Source organism: Schistocerca americana, chromosome X, assembly GCF_021461395.2.
Source record: "Schistocerca americana isolate TAMUIC-IGC-003095 chromosome X, iqSchAmer2.1, whole genome shotgun sequence".
NCBI lineage: Eukaryota > Metazoa > Arthropoda > Insecta > Orthoptera > Acrididae > Schistocerca > Schistocerca americana.
In genome coordinates this window covers 153,616,837-153,638,730 of record NC_060130.1, presented here as the reverse complement: position 1 = coordinate 153,638,730, position 21,894 = coordinate 153,616,837, and the positions used below count along the sequence as shown (strand labels likewise).

General features: G+C 42.5%; 1 protein-coding gene across 1 annotated transcript in view; it reads left to right on the top strand.

Moving 5' to 3' along the window:
- The window catches only part of LOC124555875 (Down syndrome cell adhesion molecule-like protein Dscam2), a 238,007-nt gene that overhangs the window by 157,017 nt on the left and 59,096 nt on the right, over positions 1 to 21,894 (top strand). Inside the window, exon 12 of the mRNA XM_047129937.1 lies at positions 15,802 to 15,987. Coding sequence (XP_046985893.1) covers positions 15,802 to 15,987 — 186 coding nt within the window. The remainder of the gene's footprint in view (positions 1 to 15,801; positions 15,988 to 21,894) is intronic.

Here is a 21,894-nt window from a genome sequence, read left to right as displayed (position 1 = left end):
CACATTGCTACCAGTGCCTTCATCTTGGACTTCGAGGGTGATACATACCGGAGAAGGTCAAGGTGATGGTCTGCCACTGTGATGTCAATCCCTATATCCCTCCCCCGACATGGTGCTTTAAGTGTAAGTTTGGCCATATGTCTTCCCACTGTACTTCCAGCCTCACATGTTGAGATTGCAGACACCCATCACATCCCAATACTCCACGTGCCCCGCCTGCCATCTGTGTCAGCTGCGGAGAGCATCATTCACCTCGCTCGCCAGACTGCGGGATCTTACAGAAAGAGCAGAAAATCATGGAATATAAGACCCTGGACTGACTGACCTATACTGCGGCTATGAGGAAATACAAATGACTCAACACTGTGTGAATGACTTCCTCATATGCCGCCGCTACGACAACCATGGAAGCCCCATCAGTTCAGCGAATTCCAGTCAGCTCCCTGAGCTGTGTGACTCCACATGCCCCCTCAACCATGGGGGACACTACCCACCCCATTGCTCCTGCGCCACCTACCTTGGGAGCAAACCCCCCCCCCCCTCCCCTCCACCCACGTCCCATCGGGGATGTCTGTCCCCGCTTCTAAGCTGGAGAAGCATCCAACTTCTTCAGCTGCTCTTGCTCACAAGGGGTCCTTTGGGCCACTCCCTTCCCAGGATTCCACAAGTGGGAAGAATGACACCCAACAGTGGCATAAGTGCCCACAAGCAGTTGGTCGTAGGGCTTCGCAATCCTCCTCCTTCCTGGAGACTGAATCAGTGAAGCCCTCCTGGCCAGTGAAACCTGAGAAGCAGTGAGAAAAGTCCAAGAAGAAGACCTCTAAGACCAAGGAACTTGTGATGGCACCCACCCCACCACAACCTACAAGCTCTGCATCTGAGGACAAGGTAGCGATTCTGGCGTCCGTTGAGGACCTAGATTGTGGCAGACCCTCAGACACGATGGATGTCACTTGCACAGGTACTCAATCAGTGGCAGCAGGTGACCCAGCAGCGTAATCTGCGTCCTTGGTCCCTTCACACCTTTCTTGGCCATGAACAATGTCATCCTCCAGTGGAGCTGCAGCGGTTTTTTCCACCATCTTGCTGACCTCCGACTACTTCACTCTTTCCTCTGCATTGCTCTTCAGGAAACTTTGTTTCCGGCGATGCAAACCCCTGCCCTCCATGGCTATCGGGGTTACTATAAAAACTGGGCAGCATATGATAGAGTGTCTGGTGGCGTCTGCATCTATGTCCTTCACTCTCTTTACGGTGAGTGTGTCCCTCTACAAACACCCTTAGAGGCTGTCGCTGTTTGGGTGTGGACGCCTCAGGCTGTTACTGTCTGCAGTCTTTATCCTCCACTGGATGGTGATGCCCCACAGCATGTCTTGGCTGCACTGATAGCGCAACTGCCGCCACCTTTTCTGTTACTGGGTGACTTCAACACCCATAACCCTCTGTGGGGTAGATCAGTGGCAACAGGCCAAGGCAGCATCATTGAACAAGTGTTGGCACAGCTCAATTCTCTTTTAAATAATGGTGCCTTCACATATTTCAGTGTGGCGCATGACACAAACTCAGCCATCGACCTTTCGATCTGCAGCCCTAGCCTATTACCATCTGTCCAATGGAGTATGCATGCCAACTTGTGCGGTAGTGACCACTTTCTGATCTTTCTGTCACTGCCACAGCATCGCACTTCTGGGTGCCCCTGTCAATGGGCCATGAATAAGGCTGACTGGGACTTGTTCACCTCCATTGCCACTATTGGACCTCTTTGCACTGACACCATTGATGTGGTGGTTCACTCGGTCACCACAGGCATCGTTACTGCCGCAGAATCTTCCATTCCCTGTTCTTCTGTGTCCCCTCAGTGGCAGACTGTGCCTTGGTGGTCACCTGAGATTGCTGAGGCAATTAAAGACCGCAGGCGGGACCTCCAGCGTCACAAACAGCATCCCTCATTGGAACACCTCATTGCCTTTAAACGGCTCCGTGTGCGAGCCCACCGCTTCATTCGCCAATGCAAGCAGGAGTGCTGGAAATGGTACGTCTCCACCATTGGCCTCTGTACCTCTCCATTGCAGGTTTGGGCAAAGATTAAGCGTCTCTATTGCTTTTGGACCCCATCAGTGTACCTGCGCTTTCACTGAATGGAGCGATCTGTACTGACTCTGACACAATTGCAAACCACTTAACAGAGCATTTTGCTCAGAGTTCTGCTTCTGCAAATTACCCGCTGGCCTTCCGCTCCCTGAAAGAGCAGTTGAAATGTCGGAGCTTCTCATTTCACATGCGCCACCCTGAATCGTACAATGCTCGATTCAGTGAGTGGGAATTCCAAAGTGCCCTAGCTGCTTGCCCTGATATGGATCCCTGGCCAGATCGCATCCACTGTCAGATGCTCAAACACCTTTCGGTGGACCACCAGCGATGCCTCCTAGACCTTTTCAACCATATCTGGGTTGAGGGTGAGTTCCCGTCACAGTGGTGGGAAAGCATTATAATCCCTGTGTTGAAACATGGCAAGAACCTCCTGGAGGTAGACAGCTACTATCCCATTAGCCTCAACAACGTTCTTTGCAAGTTGCTCGAACACACAGTGAGCTGGAGGTTGAGTTGGATACTTGAGTCTCGGGGCCTTCTGGCTCCCTCTCAGGGTGGGTTCTGTAAGGGCTGCTGTGCTGTTGATAATCTGCTGTGCCTGGAGTCTGCCATCCATATGGCCTTTGCCCACCGTCAGCATCTGGTCGCCGTCTTTTTGACATGCGGAAGGCGTACGATATGACATGGCGACATCACATCCTCTCCACGCTTCATGGTTGGGGCTGGAGTCTGCCATCCATATGGCCTTTGCCCACCGTCAGCATCTGGTCACCGTCTTTTTGACATGTGGAATGCGTACGATATGACATGGTGACATCACATCCTCTCCACGCTTCATGGTTGGGGGTCTTCACGGTCCACTCCCGATTTTCATACAAAATTTTCTGTCACTTCGTTCCTTCTGCATGCAAGTTGTGGCCTCCCATAGTTCCTCCCAAGTCCAGGAGAATGTTGTCCCACTAGGCTCTGTCTTGAGTGTCTGCCTCTTTTTAGTTGCTGTCAATGGGCTCGCTGCAGCTGTGGGAACGTCTGTATCAGCTTCTTTGTATGCTGATGCCTTTTGCCTGTACTATGGCTCCACTGGCATTGCAGTTGCTGAACAGTAGCTACAGGGCACTATCCGCAAGGCCCAGTCTTGGGCCGTATCATGCGGCTTCCAGTTTATGGCCGCCAAGACTTGCGTCATGCATTTTTGCCAGCGTCGCACAGTTCTCCCTGAGCCATGGCTTTATCTTGATGGCATACCTCTTGCTGTGGAGGAGATGCTTCGGTTTTTGGGTTTGCATTTCGATGCCTGGTTGATTTGGCTCCTTCATATTCAGAAGCTTAAACAAACACGCTGGTGGCATCGTAACGCTCTATGTTGCTTGAGTCACACCAGCTGGGGTGCCACTCGGTCTACCCTTCTATGGCAGTACCAGGTGTTAATTCAGTCCTGTCTTGATTGTGGTAGCCTGGCTTACAGTTTGGCATCACCTTCTATGTTGCGGTTGCTCTTTCACAGCAGGATTCGATTCTCCACTCTAGCTTTCCGGACAGCCCTGTCAGCAGCATCCTTGAGGAGGCTGGAGTCCCTCCATTGCGGATGCGGCACCATCAAATGCTTGCCACTCATGCTGCACAAGTTTGCAGCTTGCCTGGACATCCCAATTAGTGTCTGCAGTTCCCCAACTCGGTCGTCCATCTTCCGGAATGGCGGTCCCGGCCAGGGTGTACGATCACGGTTTGCATCAGGGCACTTCTCTCTGGGCTTGAGGTTTCCCCTCTTCCGCCTCTTTTCTGGGCTCCACTACATCTACCCCTGTGGTGTGTGCCCCACCCATGCCTTCGGCTCGATCTGGCACAGGGCCCGAAGGACTCAGCCCCTCCTGTGGCCCTCCGCCATGACCTTCTTTCAATAATTGTCGTGTTTCAAGGATCTGACGCGGTCTATACCAACGGTTCAGTCGTTGCTGGTCGCATCGGTTATGCTCTTACTCTGGGGGATCACTATGAACAATGCTCATTGCCGGCTGACTGCAGTGTTTTCACTACAGAGCTGGTCGCTATCTCTCCCGCCAGAGAGCATATCTGCTCCTGCTCAGATGAGTCCTTCGTTATCTGTAGTGACTCCCTGAGCAGTTTATGAGCTATCGACCAGTCTTTTCCTCACTCTCATCTGGTGATGGCTATCCACGAGTCCATCCATACTCTTGCGGCCTCTTTGTGGTCTTTGTGTGGACCCTAGGTCATGTCGGCATCCTGGGAAATGAACATGTTGACATGCTGTCCAAACAGGCTGTCGGTGCACCAGCCTTGGAGATTGTCCTTTTGGAGATTGACCTCAGGTCAGTTTTGTGGCAGAAGGTACTTGGCACCTGGGGTGAAGAATGGCGCACCCTGCCTTCATCCAACAAACTTCGGGCCACCAAGGAGACTACCTGTGCATGGCACTCCTCCTTGCGGGTCTCTCGCAAGGACTCTGTTGTCATCTGCCAGCTGCTTATTGGCCACACCTGGATGATGCACCATTATTTATTGTGCCGTGAGGATCCACCTTTTTGTTGCTGCGGGTCAGCTTTGGCGGTCTTCCACATCTTGTTGGACTGCCTGCTTTTAACTCCACTCAGGCAGACATTTGCGCTTCCTGATACGCTTCCTGCACTTTTATCAGATGACGTTGCAATGGTAGACTTAGTTTTGAGTTTTATTCATGCAGGGGGTTTTTATCACTTGATTTAAGTGTTTGTCCTTTTTTGTGTCGAGTCTGACCTTTGACCTACGATTTTCAACTGGGCCTTGTAGCGCATTTCTTGGTAGTTGCCTTTACCTTTTTTGTTTCTGTGGTCAGCCAACCGCTGTCACACTCTGTGTGATTTTAATTCCTTGTGGCTGGTTTCTGTCTGTGTCTTTCTTGTCCTGTGTCATCTCTTCTCATCTCCATTGTTTGTTCTCATTCTTTGTGCGTGTTTAAAGTTCATGAAGAAAGGGGGAGTGGCCCTAGTAGTCTGGTCCCTTCAATCTCACAAATCAACCAATCAACCAACCTGCCAGGCCTTATTAAAGAAAATCTAGATTCTGGCTAGTGCCTAGGCATTGGCATTGCACTATTTCATATTTTCAACACATGTTCTAGGACATCAGTCCCCTGTTTTCAGGCTTCTGTCACAGTTCATTCAGTCTTGAATGAACTGTGACAGAAGGCCAAACAACAGGGGACTGATGTACTAGGAGACATATTGGAATTATGAAATAGAGCATTGATAATGCCTAGCCACTAGCCAAAATCTAGATTTCCTTTAATAAAGCCTGAAAGGAAAGGACAACTGATTGCTGTGCTCCATCATTTTGAAAGTCAAATCACATTCATTGAGTGCATTCCACAATCCTAATGGAAAGTAACTTAAACTTGATTATATCCCATAAATGTTCAGTGGGATTCATGTTGGGCAGTCTAGGTGGCCAAGAAATGTGCATGAACTGTCCAAAATGTTTTTCAAACCAAACATGAACAATCGTGACCCAGTGACATAGCACATTGTCAACCAAAAGATTTTGTTATTGTTTGGGAACATGAAGTCCATGAATGGCTGAAGATGGTCTCCAAGTAACTGAACATAACCACTTCCAGTCAATGATCAGTTCAGTTGGACCGGAGGATCCAGTCCATTCCATGTAAATACAGCCCACACCATTATGAAGACACCACCAGCTTGCACCGTGCCTTGTTGACAGCTTGGGTCCATGGCTTCACCCCACTTGAACCCTACCATCAGCTCTTACCAGTTGAAATTGCTGAAATTGGGACTCATCTGACCAGGCCACAGTTTTCCAATTGTCTAGGGTACAACCAATATGGAGACGATCTCAAGATAGGCACTGCAGGGGATGTCATGCTGTTAGCAAAGGTATTCGCATCAATTGTCTGCTGTCATAGCCTCTTAACACCAAATTTCACTGCGCTGTCCTAGAAGATACATTCATCACACTTCCCTCATCAATTTCTGTGCTTATTTCATGCAGATTTGCTTGTCTGTTAGCATATGCATCTTTACATAAACACATTGGCCCCTATGTTGTCTGTGGTGAGAGGTAATGCCTGAAATTTGGTGTCCACAGCACACTCTTGACACTGTGGATCATGGAAAACTGAATTTCATAATGATTTTAAAGATAGAATGTCCCATGTATCTAACACCAACTACCACTTCACGTTCAAAGTCTGTTAATTTCTGTCATGCAGCCATAATCATGTCAGATACCTGTTCACATAAATCACCTGAGTACGAATGACAGCTTTTTCAATGCAATGGCCTTTTACACTTCATGTGTGCGATACTAGTCAAAGAGGATTTTACAACTTTGGAATGAAATAGAAATTTTTTGAGATAGCTTACAGAATTGGTAGATCTGCCATTCTGCAGCAAACAACTTCAAGTTTGATTCACATGGTGCATCAGTATCCCATTTTGCAACTAGGAGTGCCAGCTTAGTGCACAGTTAAAAGGTTGCTTTCACTGGAGCAGGGCATGCTTGCTCTGTGTCTTAATTTCATAAAATGAACTCTTCAACAACTGTTGTAAATTTTGCACTGAATATGCTAAATAATCTCCAGGTAGGTGTATAATTTTTTCTTGGCACAAGAACTTTATTGACATGGGTTGTTCACTGTGACATGTAGGGTCAGAGCTGTGAAGGGCCAATTGTGTGGCCAACTCAGTCACAGCCACTTCACATCACTGGATTTCTTTCTAGGGGGTTTCATTGAAGACTGTGTGTATGTACCTCCAAAACCAAATAGTTTAGCTAACCTAAAAAATCGAATCTACAGTGCTGTTGCACAAGTTACACCCAGTTTGCTGCAATGGGTATGGGAAGAAATTGACTACTGGTGGGATGTTTGGTGCATCACAAGTGGTGTAGTCACATCAGACCAAAATGACATTTGACATTTTTATGTGAAATTTGAGATTTTTTGCTCCAAAGTGACACACCTACCAATTCTGTAAGTTATCTCAATGACACATGTAGGTGTTGGAAACATGCAGCAGTCCTCAGCAGTAAGGCCGAAGTCTTTTCAAAGTGTAACAGAAAGAAAAAGGTTCTGCTGCTAGGTAGTTCACATGGTAGAGGTGTGGACCAGCAGTTGCAGGAAGTGTTGGGGAGTGAATACCAGGTCGCCAGCATTGTGAAGCCTAGTGCAGGATTGGCTCAGGTGACTGACAGCATAGCAGCATAGGGGAGTTACGTAGGAATTTTATGGAGGAGGATCAGGTAGTTATAGTGGGTGAATCAGGGAATAGTCTTGATATGGATGGGGAATATGATGTAGGTGGTGACCTGGTAAGGATAGTTACCCAAGTTGGTGACACTAATGTGCATTTCATGCAACTATTTCAGCATCATGATTGGTCTCATCTTAATGTGACTGTTAGGCATGTTAACATGGGGCTGGAGAAGGCACTGATGGTAGAGGACACGGGTCACATTGCAGTGGTGCCAGTTGAGTCTATCAGTAGATCAGATTTCACTTGGAATGGCCTGCACCTCAGTAGGTATGGGAAGGGGAGGATGGCAAAGCTTATAGGAGAAAATGTTGTGCGTGGTGGTGGGATCACTCACGGAAAAATTCCTGTAGTAGTTGGTGTCAGAGCTGCACCGTTTTTTAGATTGGAGTCAGTTGATAGGTTTACCTGCTTAAAGGCAGTCCCTCTAACTAAGGAATCACCTTCAGAGGATTAGAAATAAAGTTAGTGAACTGCTTATAGATGTTGACTCTGAAATTATTGGTATATTGGAGCACCACTTAAATAATTTGACAATTCAGAGGCTTTCTTTACCAGAATACTGATTAGTTGTCTATTTTTCAAGGAGGTCCTTGTGGAGTGGGGGAATGGTCATGTATGTAAAGGACAGTATTCTGTTTGAGTCCATAGATGTATCATGGCACTGCACTGAACAGATATTTGAATGTTGGCAGTTGAATTTAGTGAACCTAAACTTCTAATTGTTGTTGTTTATAGGTCCCCTAACTCTGACTTCAGAGCATGTCTGCTCAGGCTAGAGAGGGTTCTTGATTCACTTTATAGGAAGTACCAGAAATTAGTTACATTTTGTATATGACTGTGCAAGAAAAAGGATGATGGTAGATCTCATAAATTCATATGATCTGATGCAGACTATGTCCTTTCCAACTAGGGTGCAGTGGGGAACAGTAGCACAGCCATAGACAATATTTTTATTCATTCTTCATTAGTAGATTGGCATTCTGTTAGTAAAAGGGTGAATGGCCTTTCAGACCATGATGCACAAATTTTAACACTAAAAGGCATTTGTACTCAAACAAATGCCACATATAATTACAAACTATGTAGGAAAGCTAATCCATTGGCAATAGAGAGTTTTTAAAACTCGTCAAGGAACAAGAGTGGCAGGATGTTTATAGTGCCGATAACATAGGTGTCAAATATAATGATTTCCTTAACACATTTATCATGCTCTTTGAGAGATTCTTTCCATTAGAAAGTTCTAAATAGGATACTAGCAGTAAAATGCAGCATGGGTGGCTGACTAGTGGGTAAGGATATCATGTAGAACAAAGAAGGAATTACATCAGAATGTTAAAAGTAGTCACAACCAAGCTATAGTAGCACTTTACAAACAGTATTATGAGGTGCTTAAAATGTTATTAGGAAGGCAAAGAGTATGTGGTACACAAATATAATAGTTAATTCACAGGATAAAATTAAAACCATATGGTCAGTGGTGAAGGAAGTGTCTGGTCAGCAGCACAACCCCGACAATATAAAGTCAGTGCGTAGCAAAAATATTTCTGTTACTGATAAATCAGATATATGTACAGTATTTAACAATCATTTTCTGAGCATAGCTGGTGAATTAAACAAAAATTTAGTTTCTGCAGGGAATCATATAACTCTCTTGGCAAATGCCTTTCCGAGATTGATGTCTCAAATCCTCCTCTGTGATACGGATAACGGGGGATTGAGTCAATAATTAAGTCACTGAAGACTAAGGACTCTCATGGATATGATGGAGTGCCGAGCAGAATGTTAAAGTACTGTGCTGCACATGTTAGCTCTGTATTTAGCCATATTTGTAATTTTTCTTTCAGGAACTGTCAGTTTCCTGAAAGATTAAAGTACTCAGCAGTAAAACTGCTTTACAAAAAGGGAGAAAGCGATAATGTAGACTATTTTAGAACTATTTCTATGCCATCAGTGTTTGCTCAAGTTATAGAAAAGGCTGTGTATGTCGGGTTAATTGATCATTTTATATCACATGATTTGCTATCAAATGTGCAGTTTGGCTTTAGAAGTCATTTAACAACTGGAAACGCTATATTTTCTTTTCTCTGTGAGGTACTGGATGGGTTAAAGAAAACGTTTTGAATGCTAGGCATATTTTTTGATTGTGTCAATCACAAAATATTGGTCCAGAAGTTGGATCGCTATAGAATGCGGGGAGTAGCTCACAATTGGTGCATTTTCTTACTTTAACAACAGACAGCAAATGGTCATTATTTATAGTGTTGAGAATGGCTGTGATGTGGGGTCTGAGTGGGGTATGGTCAAATGGGGGGTGCCCCAGGGATCAGTGTTCCTGTTCCTTATTTATGTAAATTATATGCCGTCTAGTATTACAGGTAACTCCAAAATATTTATGTTTGCTGATGAGACTAGCTTGGTAGTAAAGGATGTTGTGTGCAGCATTAGCTCAGTGTAAAATAGTGCAGTTAATGACATAGGTTCATGGCTTGTAGAAAATAAACTATTGCTAAATCAGAGTAAGACTCATTTTTTACAGTTTCTAACACACAATTCAACAAAACCCGATGTTTGAATTTCACAGAATGGGTTTATGATTAGTGAAACTGAAGAGTTCAGATTTCTAGGTGTTCAGATAGACAGTAAACTGTCATGGAAAATCCATGTTTAGGATCTTGTTCAAAGACTTAATGTTGCCGTTTTTACTATTCGAATGGTATCTGAAGTAAGTGATTGTTAACACAAAAATTAGTATACTTTGCTTATTTTCATTTGCTTATGTCATATCAAATTATAGTTTGGGGTAACTCTTCCCATTCTAAAAGGATACTTTTGGCTCATAAATGGGTGGTTCAGGCAATAAGTGGTGTAAATTCGTGAACTTCTTATCGACCCCTGTTCACTACTCTGGGTATTTTGACATTTGCCCCTCAATACATATATTCTTTATTGTTATTTCTTGTTAACAATATTAGCTTATTCCAAACAATAAGCAGCTTTCACTCGGTTAATACTCGGCAGAAATCCAACCTGCATTTTGATCGGACTTCCTTAACTCTTGTGCAGAAAGGTGTGCAGTATACTGCTGTATCCATTTTCAATAAGCTACCACAAGAATTCAAAAATATTGGCAGTAATCCATGCACTTTCAAATCTAAACTGAAGAGTTTTCTCGTGGGTCACTCCTTCTATTCTGTCTAGGAGTTCCTGGAAAAATTAAGATGATGTTATATTGTTGATTGCGCTTATTTAAACTTATGGCTTGACTTTTTTTGGGTTAATAAAAATTTTATTTTTGTCTGTTATTACTTTTATGTTGTAATTTGATGTTCTGACACATTTCATAACCTTGGAGATTTGCTCTTCAATTTGGTCCTACAGAACTTGATGTGTGAATAAATAAATAAATTTGTAAAGTCCTTTTTGATTCACACTGTATGTGCATATCACTATCCCATGGCTTTTGTCACATCACTTTGATTCTATACATATAAAATACTGGTGGTTCGGTAAATTAAAGATAGAGATGTTGTAAGCTGCATGTCATATATACTGATAGTCCAATGTAAGCATTGCATTTGGTTTTCTAGTGCACTAGTGGTGGCAGTTGCTGTGCAAAGGCAGAAGGTTAATTATGTGGTAAAAGACAATTCTTGCTAGTGTGTGAACTTGTGTGCTGTGTAATAGTGCAGACAACATATTCAGTGCAAACATTAAGCTGATTGGTCCATGTTATAAATTGGTATTTGTATACATCTGTTGTGACACGTTCACTGAACTGAGAACATTCTGATTATGCACAAAAATGAGCATTCAGTAGACTAGTGTGGTTTGACTGTGAAAGTGATTAATATTTATCTATGAGAACAGCTTTGAACAGTGTTGCTCAGCAAAGAACAAATTCCAGAAAAGATTGATCTTTACCAGGACTGTGTTACGTTAGTTGGTATAATAGCACCCATTCATTCCCTCCATGTCAAACTTTCTATTGTACTAAAACATTTCATTATATCTACAAATACCAGTGCCCTATACTGTTATTCCACCTGGGCTGTTCACAGTGTGTATTTATTTATATAGAGTAGCCTAGGGAAACAGAGTTCCGCATTACTGAACAGAAGATACACACATGAAGACTGCAAATGTGAAATGTTCCAAGGGCCAAATCCCACATTAGTCAAGATAGTGAGAAAACAATCCATCCCTTTTCCTAAATAACTTATTTGTTTCCCAAAAATTGAGATGATATTCTGATACCACAGAATTATGCTGCTCACCTCATCACTGCAAAAAGTAAAGAGGCAAATTAGAAAACAAATAATTTATTAAGAGCAATCTAGATGCCATACCATGGAACTGTCTGGTTCTAAGTGCCAATAAGAAACTTTTTATTCCAAGTGCCATTAACACTAAGGCACTACATTTTATTTGTGGTAATACAAGTACAGGAATATAGCAGTTATGTCTTAACAAGTAGAACTGTAGTCAGTAAAAGCCATTATCATATCTGTTAATTCTTTTACAAGAGGAAAACAAAATTAAATTCAAGAAGAAAAATTTTTCAGTATTGTCTTTTACTTCTTACACATCTCCAGTCTCAGGATCAAATGTTGCAAAGTTTTTATGTAGAACTGTCCGTACTGTTGAGGAAGAAATTACTTTGTCTCTTTACTTCTCTACTTTTTTACTGTTTCTGAAAATCACATTCTCTCTTTCCACTACAAATATGTTTTATTGATACAAAAAAAAGATTACATGTACTCTGATTAGCACAAAAACTGCACATCAACTAAGTGGATAAGAACTTGATACATGATGCTTGGAAGTCCAAACATAAGCACCGTTTGGCAAAAAGACCATGCACCATCTAGTAACAAATGTTTTACGTGTTCTCTCCCTGAGTTGACACTTGGAATAAGTCTAGGAATATGCAACAGAGAACCAAGAACACAACAACACTGAAAACACATTTTATGAAAAAATAGCACTGGAACATGTGACACTTCCGCTCTTCATATGGCAAAAGAGCAGACTGTTCAGAAATTTGAAATATATGAAAAATTGAAAATTGTAAGGAAGTGGATTAATACAATGGAGCAGCGAGAGAAGCTTGAAGAAATAAGGAAATTTTGTGCAATGATGATAACAGTATCAGCTATGTGTATTAGTTTTTATTTATTTGTGACGTGTTTTGGTGGTACACTCCACCATATTCAAGTCCTTAGATACAGCAAATATATCATTTATCATTATTGCTCATAAATATAACATATATTGTCCCAATGTCCACCAGAAGATGGATATTTAGTAATAAGAAGATTAGATGAAATTTAGATGAGGAGAAGTACTAAGTGAAGTTCAATTGTTTAAAATAAAATGAATAATGTGTATCTAGTGTTTATTGATCTCAAGGGCTTTCAAAAGTACTTTTATCCTTTATTTGTTCAGTGGAGAATATATAACTATATCTGGCAGCTACAGCCTTCACTCAATAGTTGCTCGTCAAATGTGGAGTCATATTTTTGGAATCTGCAGCCATACCCAAGTTCAATCAATATACCTATGCTTCATAAACTATAAAACAGCAAAGATCAGACATCATTACTAGATAACAGTGGGGTCTATGCAGTTTCTCATTTCTGCGGTGATAATTATTGTATTAGCTTCCCATGCATAGCTGTAACTGATGGTTTGGCTAAACTGGAGCATAGCTGAGATGACAAATTATACAATAAAGGTAATGAGAAAAACTATCTGCTCTTTAAATCTGGTAATATACTGACATGCAGCGTCTAAATCTTATAAATATTCTGTATTTGTATCTAATGTTGAAGTGTTTTACATGTAAGAGGCAGTAAAATGAAACCGAGAAAGATGGAAATAAGTATGTAAACAGTCTATTATTTCAAAAGTAATCATCATAACTGTTAATGCATTTATGCCACTGTGAGACAAATTATCAGTGCCTTCATGGAAAAATGTTTGTGGTTGCTGACATAAACAAGATTGTACTCGGATGTGCATCTTTTTGTCTGAAGCAAATTGATAACCATGAATGTCTTTCTTCATGCCTCCAAAAATATGGAAATCACATGGGAAGCGATTGGGACAGTGTGGAGGATGTGTAACTGCTTCCTAGTGAAATTTCACAGCATAGTGAAAACAATCTTAGCAACAGATGGGCAGGCACTATCCCACAACAGAATGATTCTGTCCATCAATGTCCTGAGCATTTGAAATAGATGGTATGCTTTAAGGTTTGCAAAGTGTCCATGTACTGCTGTGTATTAATTGTGGCACTATGTTTCAGAAACTCAACAAGCAGTGGGCTCTTGCAGTCAAAGAAAAAGGTTATCATGACTTTCTTGAAACTGGCATTCTTGTTGTTTCAACTACACTGCGTCAGTTCACTTCCTCTAGGAAACCCTTGCATATCCTTCATACTGTCCCAATCTCACCCATGTGATACCCATATTTTTCAGCCCTGAAGAAAGACATTTGTAGGCATCCATTTGCTTTGAGTGAAGAGGTGGATGCCTATGTACAGTCAAGGTTCCTTGGCAACTGTAAAAATTTTTCCATGAAGGCATTTACCATCTTTTATTTATTTATTATCTGCTGGTAACATATAATTTTAAATGCATTACATTGTTAAAAATGTATAAACTTCTTACAATTGCAAATTACAAATATTTTACAATATTCTACAGTTACTAAACTTGTTTCTAATACAGTATTGTTTCTTATATTATTATTCATGTTAAATCCAAATCATATGGGCAATTTTTGTTAAGCCACTGCTATAGTCACTTTATGAAAGCATCCCTGTCAACATATTAGCTTCATTTGGTAATGAATTATGAAAGACAACTCCTTCATCATAGGGGCTTTTTGCTGTGAAAGTTAATCTTCTTTTAACCATATGAAAGTCTTTCTTGTGCCTTGTATCATGGTAGTGAATTTCATAATCATGGTAATGAATTTCATTTTCCTCTTGGTGACCATAGTATCATCTTTCACTAGTGTAATGGTGTCCAGCATATACATGGCATTGTTGTTGTTGTGGTCTTTAATCCAAAGACTGGTTTGATGCAGCTCTTCATGCTACTTACTCTATCCTGCGCTAGCTTCATCATCTCCGAATAACTACTACAACTTAAAGTCTTCTAAATCTGTTTATTGTATTCATCTATTGGTCTCCCTCTATGATTTGAAGCCTCCCCCCCTCGCCCCCTTCATTCCATGTACATTTCCCTCCAGTACTAAATCAGTGATTCTTGATGTCTCAGAATGTATCCTATCAACTGATTCCTTCTTGTAGTCAAGTTGTGACACCAATTTCTTTTCTCCCCATTCAGTGTCTCCTCATCAGTTACATGGCGTAAGCTGTTCAAATATTGAATCTACTCAATAAAACCAGGAAAACTCATGCAAAAGCCTACTTTTGCTGTGATCTTCAAGGCCCTCTTCTGCAATATGAAAACCCTTTTTGTATTGGTGTGGCAAGTGCCACCCCACAGTACTATTCCATAAGACAAGAAATGGTATACTATTCTGAAATATTCAGTGCTTAGGTTTTCAGAGTTAAGGTATGGTAATAGTCTCTTAAACACCTATAGATTGGATTTTTTTTTCAGACTGGTCAACCTGCTGCTTTTGTGAAAATTAGTCATCTATGTATAAACCCAAAAATTTGCATTCCAAACAGATTTTTGACCGATCTTCATCAATCAACATATTTTACCTATTGGGACCACTCGTTTTAAAGTAAATAATGTTTATTTTTTCTGTGTCTACTTTTAAGTAGTCTCTTTCAAAGTGGGCTCCGGCTCTTTCAGTGAAGTTTTGAACCTCTTCTATTGGGCTCAGCTCACTGGTTGCACAACAGCCACCAGGTGTGTCATCAGCATACGTACTGATCAAGTGCTTGTTATCTATAGAACTTGGAGAAATCTTTTGCATAACACATAAGTAGGAATGGACCTAAAGTAGAGCCCTGAGGAACACCAAAATGTTTATCTCATATTCTTGACTATCTCCTTTCCAATATTTAACCATTATCCTATATAATTTCTGTACACTATTGTCTACCTTTTAAAAATGTTTCCGGTAATTGTGTGAGTTCTCCAGTGACACCACCATCGCTATTTTTGATAAGAGCATGTCTTGATTTACTCTATCAAAAGCTTTTGAGAGCTACAAGACCATGTCCCACAGTGGATTAAATATATTAATTACTTATGGCAATTACTTTTGAAATAATAAACAGTTTAATTACTTTTTTCCATTTGATTCATTTCATCTGATTGCTCCTTCTTTTATGAATGCTCTTAACATTTTGAAATGCTATATATTCATTTAAACATGTGTAGACAGTCTTAAAAATGTATTTACCTACATGCCTAAAAGTACCATTACCAAATGTATGTGAATTTTTCCTCTGTAGGGTTTTCCTTACATTTCAAAAGGGAATTTGGAGAATGGGAAAAAATAGTATTAACAGCAGACGATCTGAGTTATTTATTGAGTAATCTCCAATGTGGAACCAGATATTATTTGTATCTGCAGACCTTCAACCAACTGGGGCAAAGTTCACCTACACCCACAATCATGACACGCACTCAAGGCTCAGGTAAACTGTCATGCTGTGCTATTTATGTTTATTCTTTTAAAGTCATCATTTGAAACATTTCTCATTTTCTAAGGAGTGGAATATATAAATACATTGACAATACTTCCCTTGTGTTTATATCCTTGAGTATGATACTAAAAGCAGTGGCTGCTGCTGAGGCATTCCGCTGACAGTGCAAATAATAATAATAATAATAATAATAATAATAATAGTATGGTAGCATTGAAAATATTACAGAATTTTGGTAGTGATTCATATAATTCATAAGATATTGTATCAAACAAAATGTATAGGGAAACAGGAATAAACACTTATTACAATAGCATCCTTCTTACGCACAGTAAGAGTTTGATATGTTCCTGGAGAACATGATAGCAAAGCTTTGTATAACAGAGAGATAGATAGATAGAGAGAGAGAGAGAGAGAGAGAGGGGGGGGGGGGGGGCTGCTTTAGCCATCTTTTTTGCATGTCTGCATGAGATATAAAACATAACACTTATGCTGAAAATCTCTCTAGCACACACAAATGGATGCGTGTGCACAGCACACTTTTTTACTGCTCACAGAGTATGTGCAGTCTCTTTTATGTGGCAGTCGTAAGTGGGAGGTGTTTTGATGTATGGTTGCTTATGGATACCACTGGAGATTGGGCCTGAACCACCGCATTAATGACACTGCCAACCTCAGCTAATTATTGTGCTTTAGCCATTACCGAATGATTTATATGCTCCACTTTGCTCTGAGTTGTGCTTGCTGGTTGTTCCCATTTCTTATTTTGAAATGAGTGCAGAGGGCAATCTTGCTCTGTCAGAGAGTTTGAATATGACTCTCACAACACAAGACAGAATCAATTATCAATATGTCCATTATTACATTGGTTCTGCCTTGCCAGGAGCACAGAACATGGATGTAGGCTGCCAACTCTGTGAGAGGGAGACGAGGCTTGTGACCCCACTTTGCTCTTCTCCCCTTTACATCCATCACTCCTTGTTTGTTTTGTGTTCACGGCCGACTGCCAGAAAAGTGTCTGCTACAACTTATAGTCTGAATTTTGGATATGAAATTTAATAAAATTACGAACATTTTAAACTAAAAGCATTGTCCTCACCAAAAGCAGCAACTCCATGACTTTGGGAAGATGGTTTCAAAATAATTAGCAAGAATGGTATTGGAAACCCATTCATCACTTCTTCATGTTAGCAAATAAATCTGTCACTCTAAAACTGAAATCTTCAATTTTACACATGAATGACTTTTCACAGGATACCATCCCTAATGCACTCAGTTGTTCTTCTTTCATGGTGTTTCATAGGAATGTTTTAATTGTCTTGAGCATTGAAAAGCACCGCTCAGCTTCTGATGTCAAGATAGGCATTGTGATTAGCAGTTTCAAAACTAGTCTCATCAAGTGTGGCGCAAAGTTTGTTCTCTAGAATCAGTGTAAGAAATGGAACTGCACCAGAAACTGCTCACAACTCAGGCCTAGCATAAAAGACTTGAAGCTCACCCTTCAACTTTCTTTTTTCCAGGTATGTATCTGTGTCTGTAATTTCAGGGTATTTGCCTGCAAAATTTGTGTTGTATTTTTCAAACTGATTTACATCAAATGAGTTGGCTGCATTGAGGTATCCAGTGAACTTAAAATGAAAATGTAATTTTATTTCAGAAAGGATGGCATCGCACACTTCCAAAGTATCTCTTTTTTTATGCCCATCAAGAATCTGTGGCTTCTTGGCAGGCATCGTTTTGTCATTTTCAAAACTAATGTCGTTAAGGATGGAGTCAATGTCATCTCTGATGTTTTGCATTATTGCTTGAAAGTTCTGGATGTCTTGTTTTGCTTTGGTCAGTTCGGTTATCTTCTTCTGAAGCTCATTAAAAAGTATGTCTGCATGAGCGTTATCTTATAGAAAAATGATAGCCAGAAAATGAATTCATTATCTTGCAGTCTTCATTTGTATGAACCAGCTTTTTCAGTAGCAGAAGATAGTTTTATGCTCTCACTTGCTTCAGTGCCTTCCATAACAGTAATAAGATTTTCCCTGTTTTACTACTTGCAAATGGTAATTCCATCTCGTGACACACACACGGGGCAAGCTTATTTGAATAATGTATGCAACACTTTTGGATGCCTGTGGTGGGTTAGAAATGAAAGAAGAAATACCTGAAAGATGTGCAAAAAAGATGTGGGCTTTGCGATTAACAGAAGCTGACATAGACATAATAAGGTTGAACTGATGTGCATTTGGGTATTTGTCTTAAATTAATTTCTGAATTCCATTTGACTTTCCACTCATAATGTTTGCACTGAGCTATTAGTTTTCATTGATCATCACCTATTAATGGTTCCCTTTCTTTCAGACTACTCTCAGTTATAGTATGAGCATTCTGACTTTCTGGATTAACAATGTTCAAAAACCTTTCAACGGCTATTCCCTCAAAAACATAACGCAAAACAATAACCATTTCAAATTCACAAGACACATCTGCAGTTTCATCCACAATTATTGCAAACTAGTTGGCATGTTTTATTTCCTTACAAACCTCATCATGGTACACTTGTAAAATGCACTGCAGTAGTTAATTCAGAACAGTCTTGGAAATGCCTTTGAACACTGATGCGTGACTGAGACAAACTGGAGGTCTTTATCCAATTCTGTGCTGAACTGAATTAGCTCACAAAAACCCCCATTATTTTAAGAGGCATCAGATTCGTCGTGGGCCCTAGAGAGCTAGTTCCAAAGCACCACAGAACCACCCTCCTTGTGGATCCGGGGGGTACAATAGGTCCGAGGTATTCCTGCCTGTCATATGAGGTGATTAAAAGGAGTTTCACACATTTTGGCCTTTATGCGATAGTCCCCTGTAGGGTTTGACCTCCATTCTTCAAGAATTGGGGAAGGGCACTGCAGAAGGTGCATCATGTCCATCGTGCATTGAGATCTTTAGTCCACTTTCTCGTTGTCGCATTGCAGTCCTGCCCATTCTCCATCTCTTGGGCAAGGACACCTTCCTAGGTGTGTTTTCCACCATGCACTATGCAGTGTTGATTTCTGCATCAAACATGACCATGGACATCTTTGCACCTGATATCCAGCATGGTAGCCAGTCCGTTGTAGTGGGGCCACCATGAACCCTTTTGGTTGTAGCTCCCTGACCACACATGGATCGCTGTGCTGATGCCTGTGCCATTAACTCCCTACATATGCCAAGGAGTAGGTGCCTATCCCCCAGGGGCATCGGGACTCCTGGCAATGGTCATCCTGCCAGGTGGCCTTTGCTGCGGCTGGGTGGCGCCTGTGGGGAGGACCTCTGGTCGGAGTGGGTGGCATCAGGGTGGATGACACACGATAAAGTGTAGTCCATCATCTCTTGCTGGTGGTAAAACACCAGCGGTCTCTAAGCAATCATGAGCTCAATTCAATGCACAAAAGTATGACCCCAAATTGTTCCCCTTCCTGGCCACACCATGGGAGGAACGTCAGGCTAAGGATGGCAGCGGATCTTATTTGCCCCGGTACCTTGTATGTTGCTGAGCACTTCGCTCGAGCCTCTGTGTCGGAGAATTACCCCCCAGCCTTTCACACACTCAAACAGCTGCTGGAAGGAAACGTCCTCTCCTTCACTACACGCTGCAGTGAATCCTATAATGCCTCATTTACAGTGTGGGAGCTCCTCAGTGCCCTTGCATCCACAGCCAGATGATGTTGCCGTCTGGAGAAGGCTGTTCGGATGGCAGACTCGATGGACACAAGATTATCAGTGGTAGAGCAACCCTGGCGGAAGCTGCCCTGAGATGGAACCGGCAAGCCACGTGACTCCAGGACCCGACCCAACTGCCGACATACTATACGTTCCAGCACCATCATTCAGGTGCTCAAACCCGGTAAAAACCCGCTTGAAGTGGATAGCTATCGGCCCATCAGCCTCACCAATGTTCTTTGTAAGCTGCTGGAACGTATAGTATGTCGGCAGTTCACGTGGCTTGCCGGTTCCATCTCAGGGCAGCTTCCGCCAGGGTTGCTCTACCACTGATAATCTTGTGTCCATCGAGTCTGCCATCCGAACAGCCTTCTCCAGACGGCAACATCTGATTGCCGTCTTTTTCGACTTACGTACAGCATACGACATGACTTGGCAACAGCATATGCTTGCCACATTGTATGAGTGGCGTCTCCGGGGACCACTCCCAATTTTTATCCAAAACTTCCTGTTGCTACGTACTTTCCGAGTCCAAGTTGGTGACTCCCATAGTTCCATCCATATCCAGGAGAATGGAGTCCCGCAGGTCTCTGTATTTAGTGTATCTCTATTTTTAGTGGCCATTAACGATCTAGCAGCAGCTGTTGGGCCCTCCGCCTCAGCTTCTCTGTATGCAGATGACTCCTGCATTTCATACTGCTGCTCCAGTACTGTTGTTGCTGAGCGGCATCTCCAGCGAGCCATCCACAAGGCGCAGTCACGGGCTCTAGCCCACGGCTTCCAGTTTTCAGCCACAAAGTCGTGTGTCATGCACTTCTGTCAGCATCATACCATTCATCCAGAACCCACACTTTACCTTAATGGCGATCCACTCACTGTAGTGGAGACATATCAATTCCTAGGACTGGTTTTCGACACTCAATTGACTTGTCTCCCTCATCTTCGTCAGCTTAATCAGAATTGCTGGCAGCACCTCAATGCCCCCTGTTGCTTGAGCAACACCAATTGGGGTGCAGATCGTTGCACGCTGCTGCAGCTCTACAGATCCCTTGTCCAATCCTGAATTGACTGTGGGAGTGTGGTTTATGGTTCAGCAGCGCCTTCAGCATTGCATTTACTCGACCATGTGCACCACTGTGAGGTTCGATTAGCGACAGGAGCTTTTAGGATGAGTCCAGTGATGAGCGTACTGGTGGATGCTGGTGGCCCTCCACTACAGATCAGACATACGCAACTTCTCACCAGTTATGCAGCACACATTCATAGTTCCCCTGAGCATCCGAATAATTGTCTCCTTTTCCTACCCACAGCTGTCTACCTTCCGCATCAGTGGCCTGGATCAGTGCTCACAATTGTGGTTCGCGTGCAGTCCCTTCTCTCTGAACTGGAGTCATTCCCTTGACCACCTCTAGTTGCAGTCCGTTCACGTATGCCCCCATGGTGTACACCTCTGGCGCAGCTATATCTGGACCTTATGCATGGCTCTAAGGACTCCGTTAACCCCACCACTCTCCACTGTCACTTTCTCTCGATTCTTGACGTGTTCTGGGGGCTCTGAATTGGTTTACACTGACGGCTCAATGGTTGATGATCACTTAGGATTCGCATATGTTCATGGAGGGCATATTATGCAGCACTCCTTGCCAAATGGCTGCAGTGTTTTCACTGCAGAGCTGGCAGCCATATCTCGTGCTCTTGAGTACAATTGCTCATGCTCTGGCGAGTCACTTCTCCTCTGTACTGACTCACTGAGAAACCTACAAGCTATCGACCAGTGTTACCCTTGCCACCCTGGTAGCGTCCATTAAGGAGTCCATCTATGCCCTTGGTGTTTTTGTGGACCCCAGGACATGTCAGAATCCCTGGCAACGAACTTGCCGACATGCTGGCCAAACAGGAGACACGGAAACCATGCAGGCCTCTCGCAGGGAATCAGTTGTCCTCTGCCGGTGCCGCATTGGCCATATGTGGCTAATGCATGGTTACCTACTCCGTCGTGAGGACCCACCTCAGTGTCACTGTGGCTCCCAAATGACAGTCGTCTACCTCTTGCTGGACTGCCCACTTTTAGCCACTCTGTGGCAGACTTTTAACTTTCCCAGCACCCTGCCTTCAGTGTTGGGTGAAAATGCCTCCACAGCAGCTTTAGTTGTACGTTTTATCTGTGAGAGTGGGTTTTATACTTCTATGTAGGTTTTAGTGCAT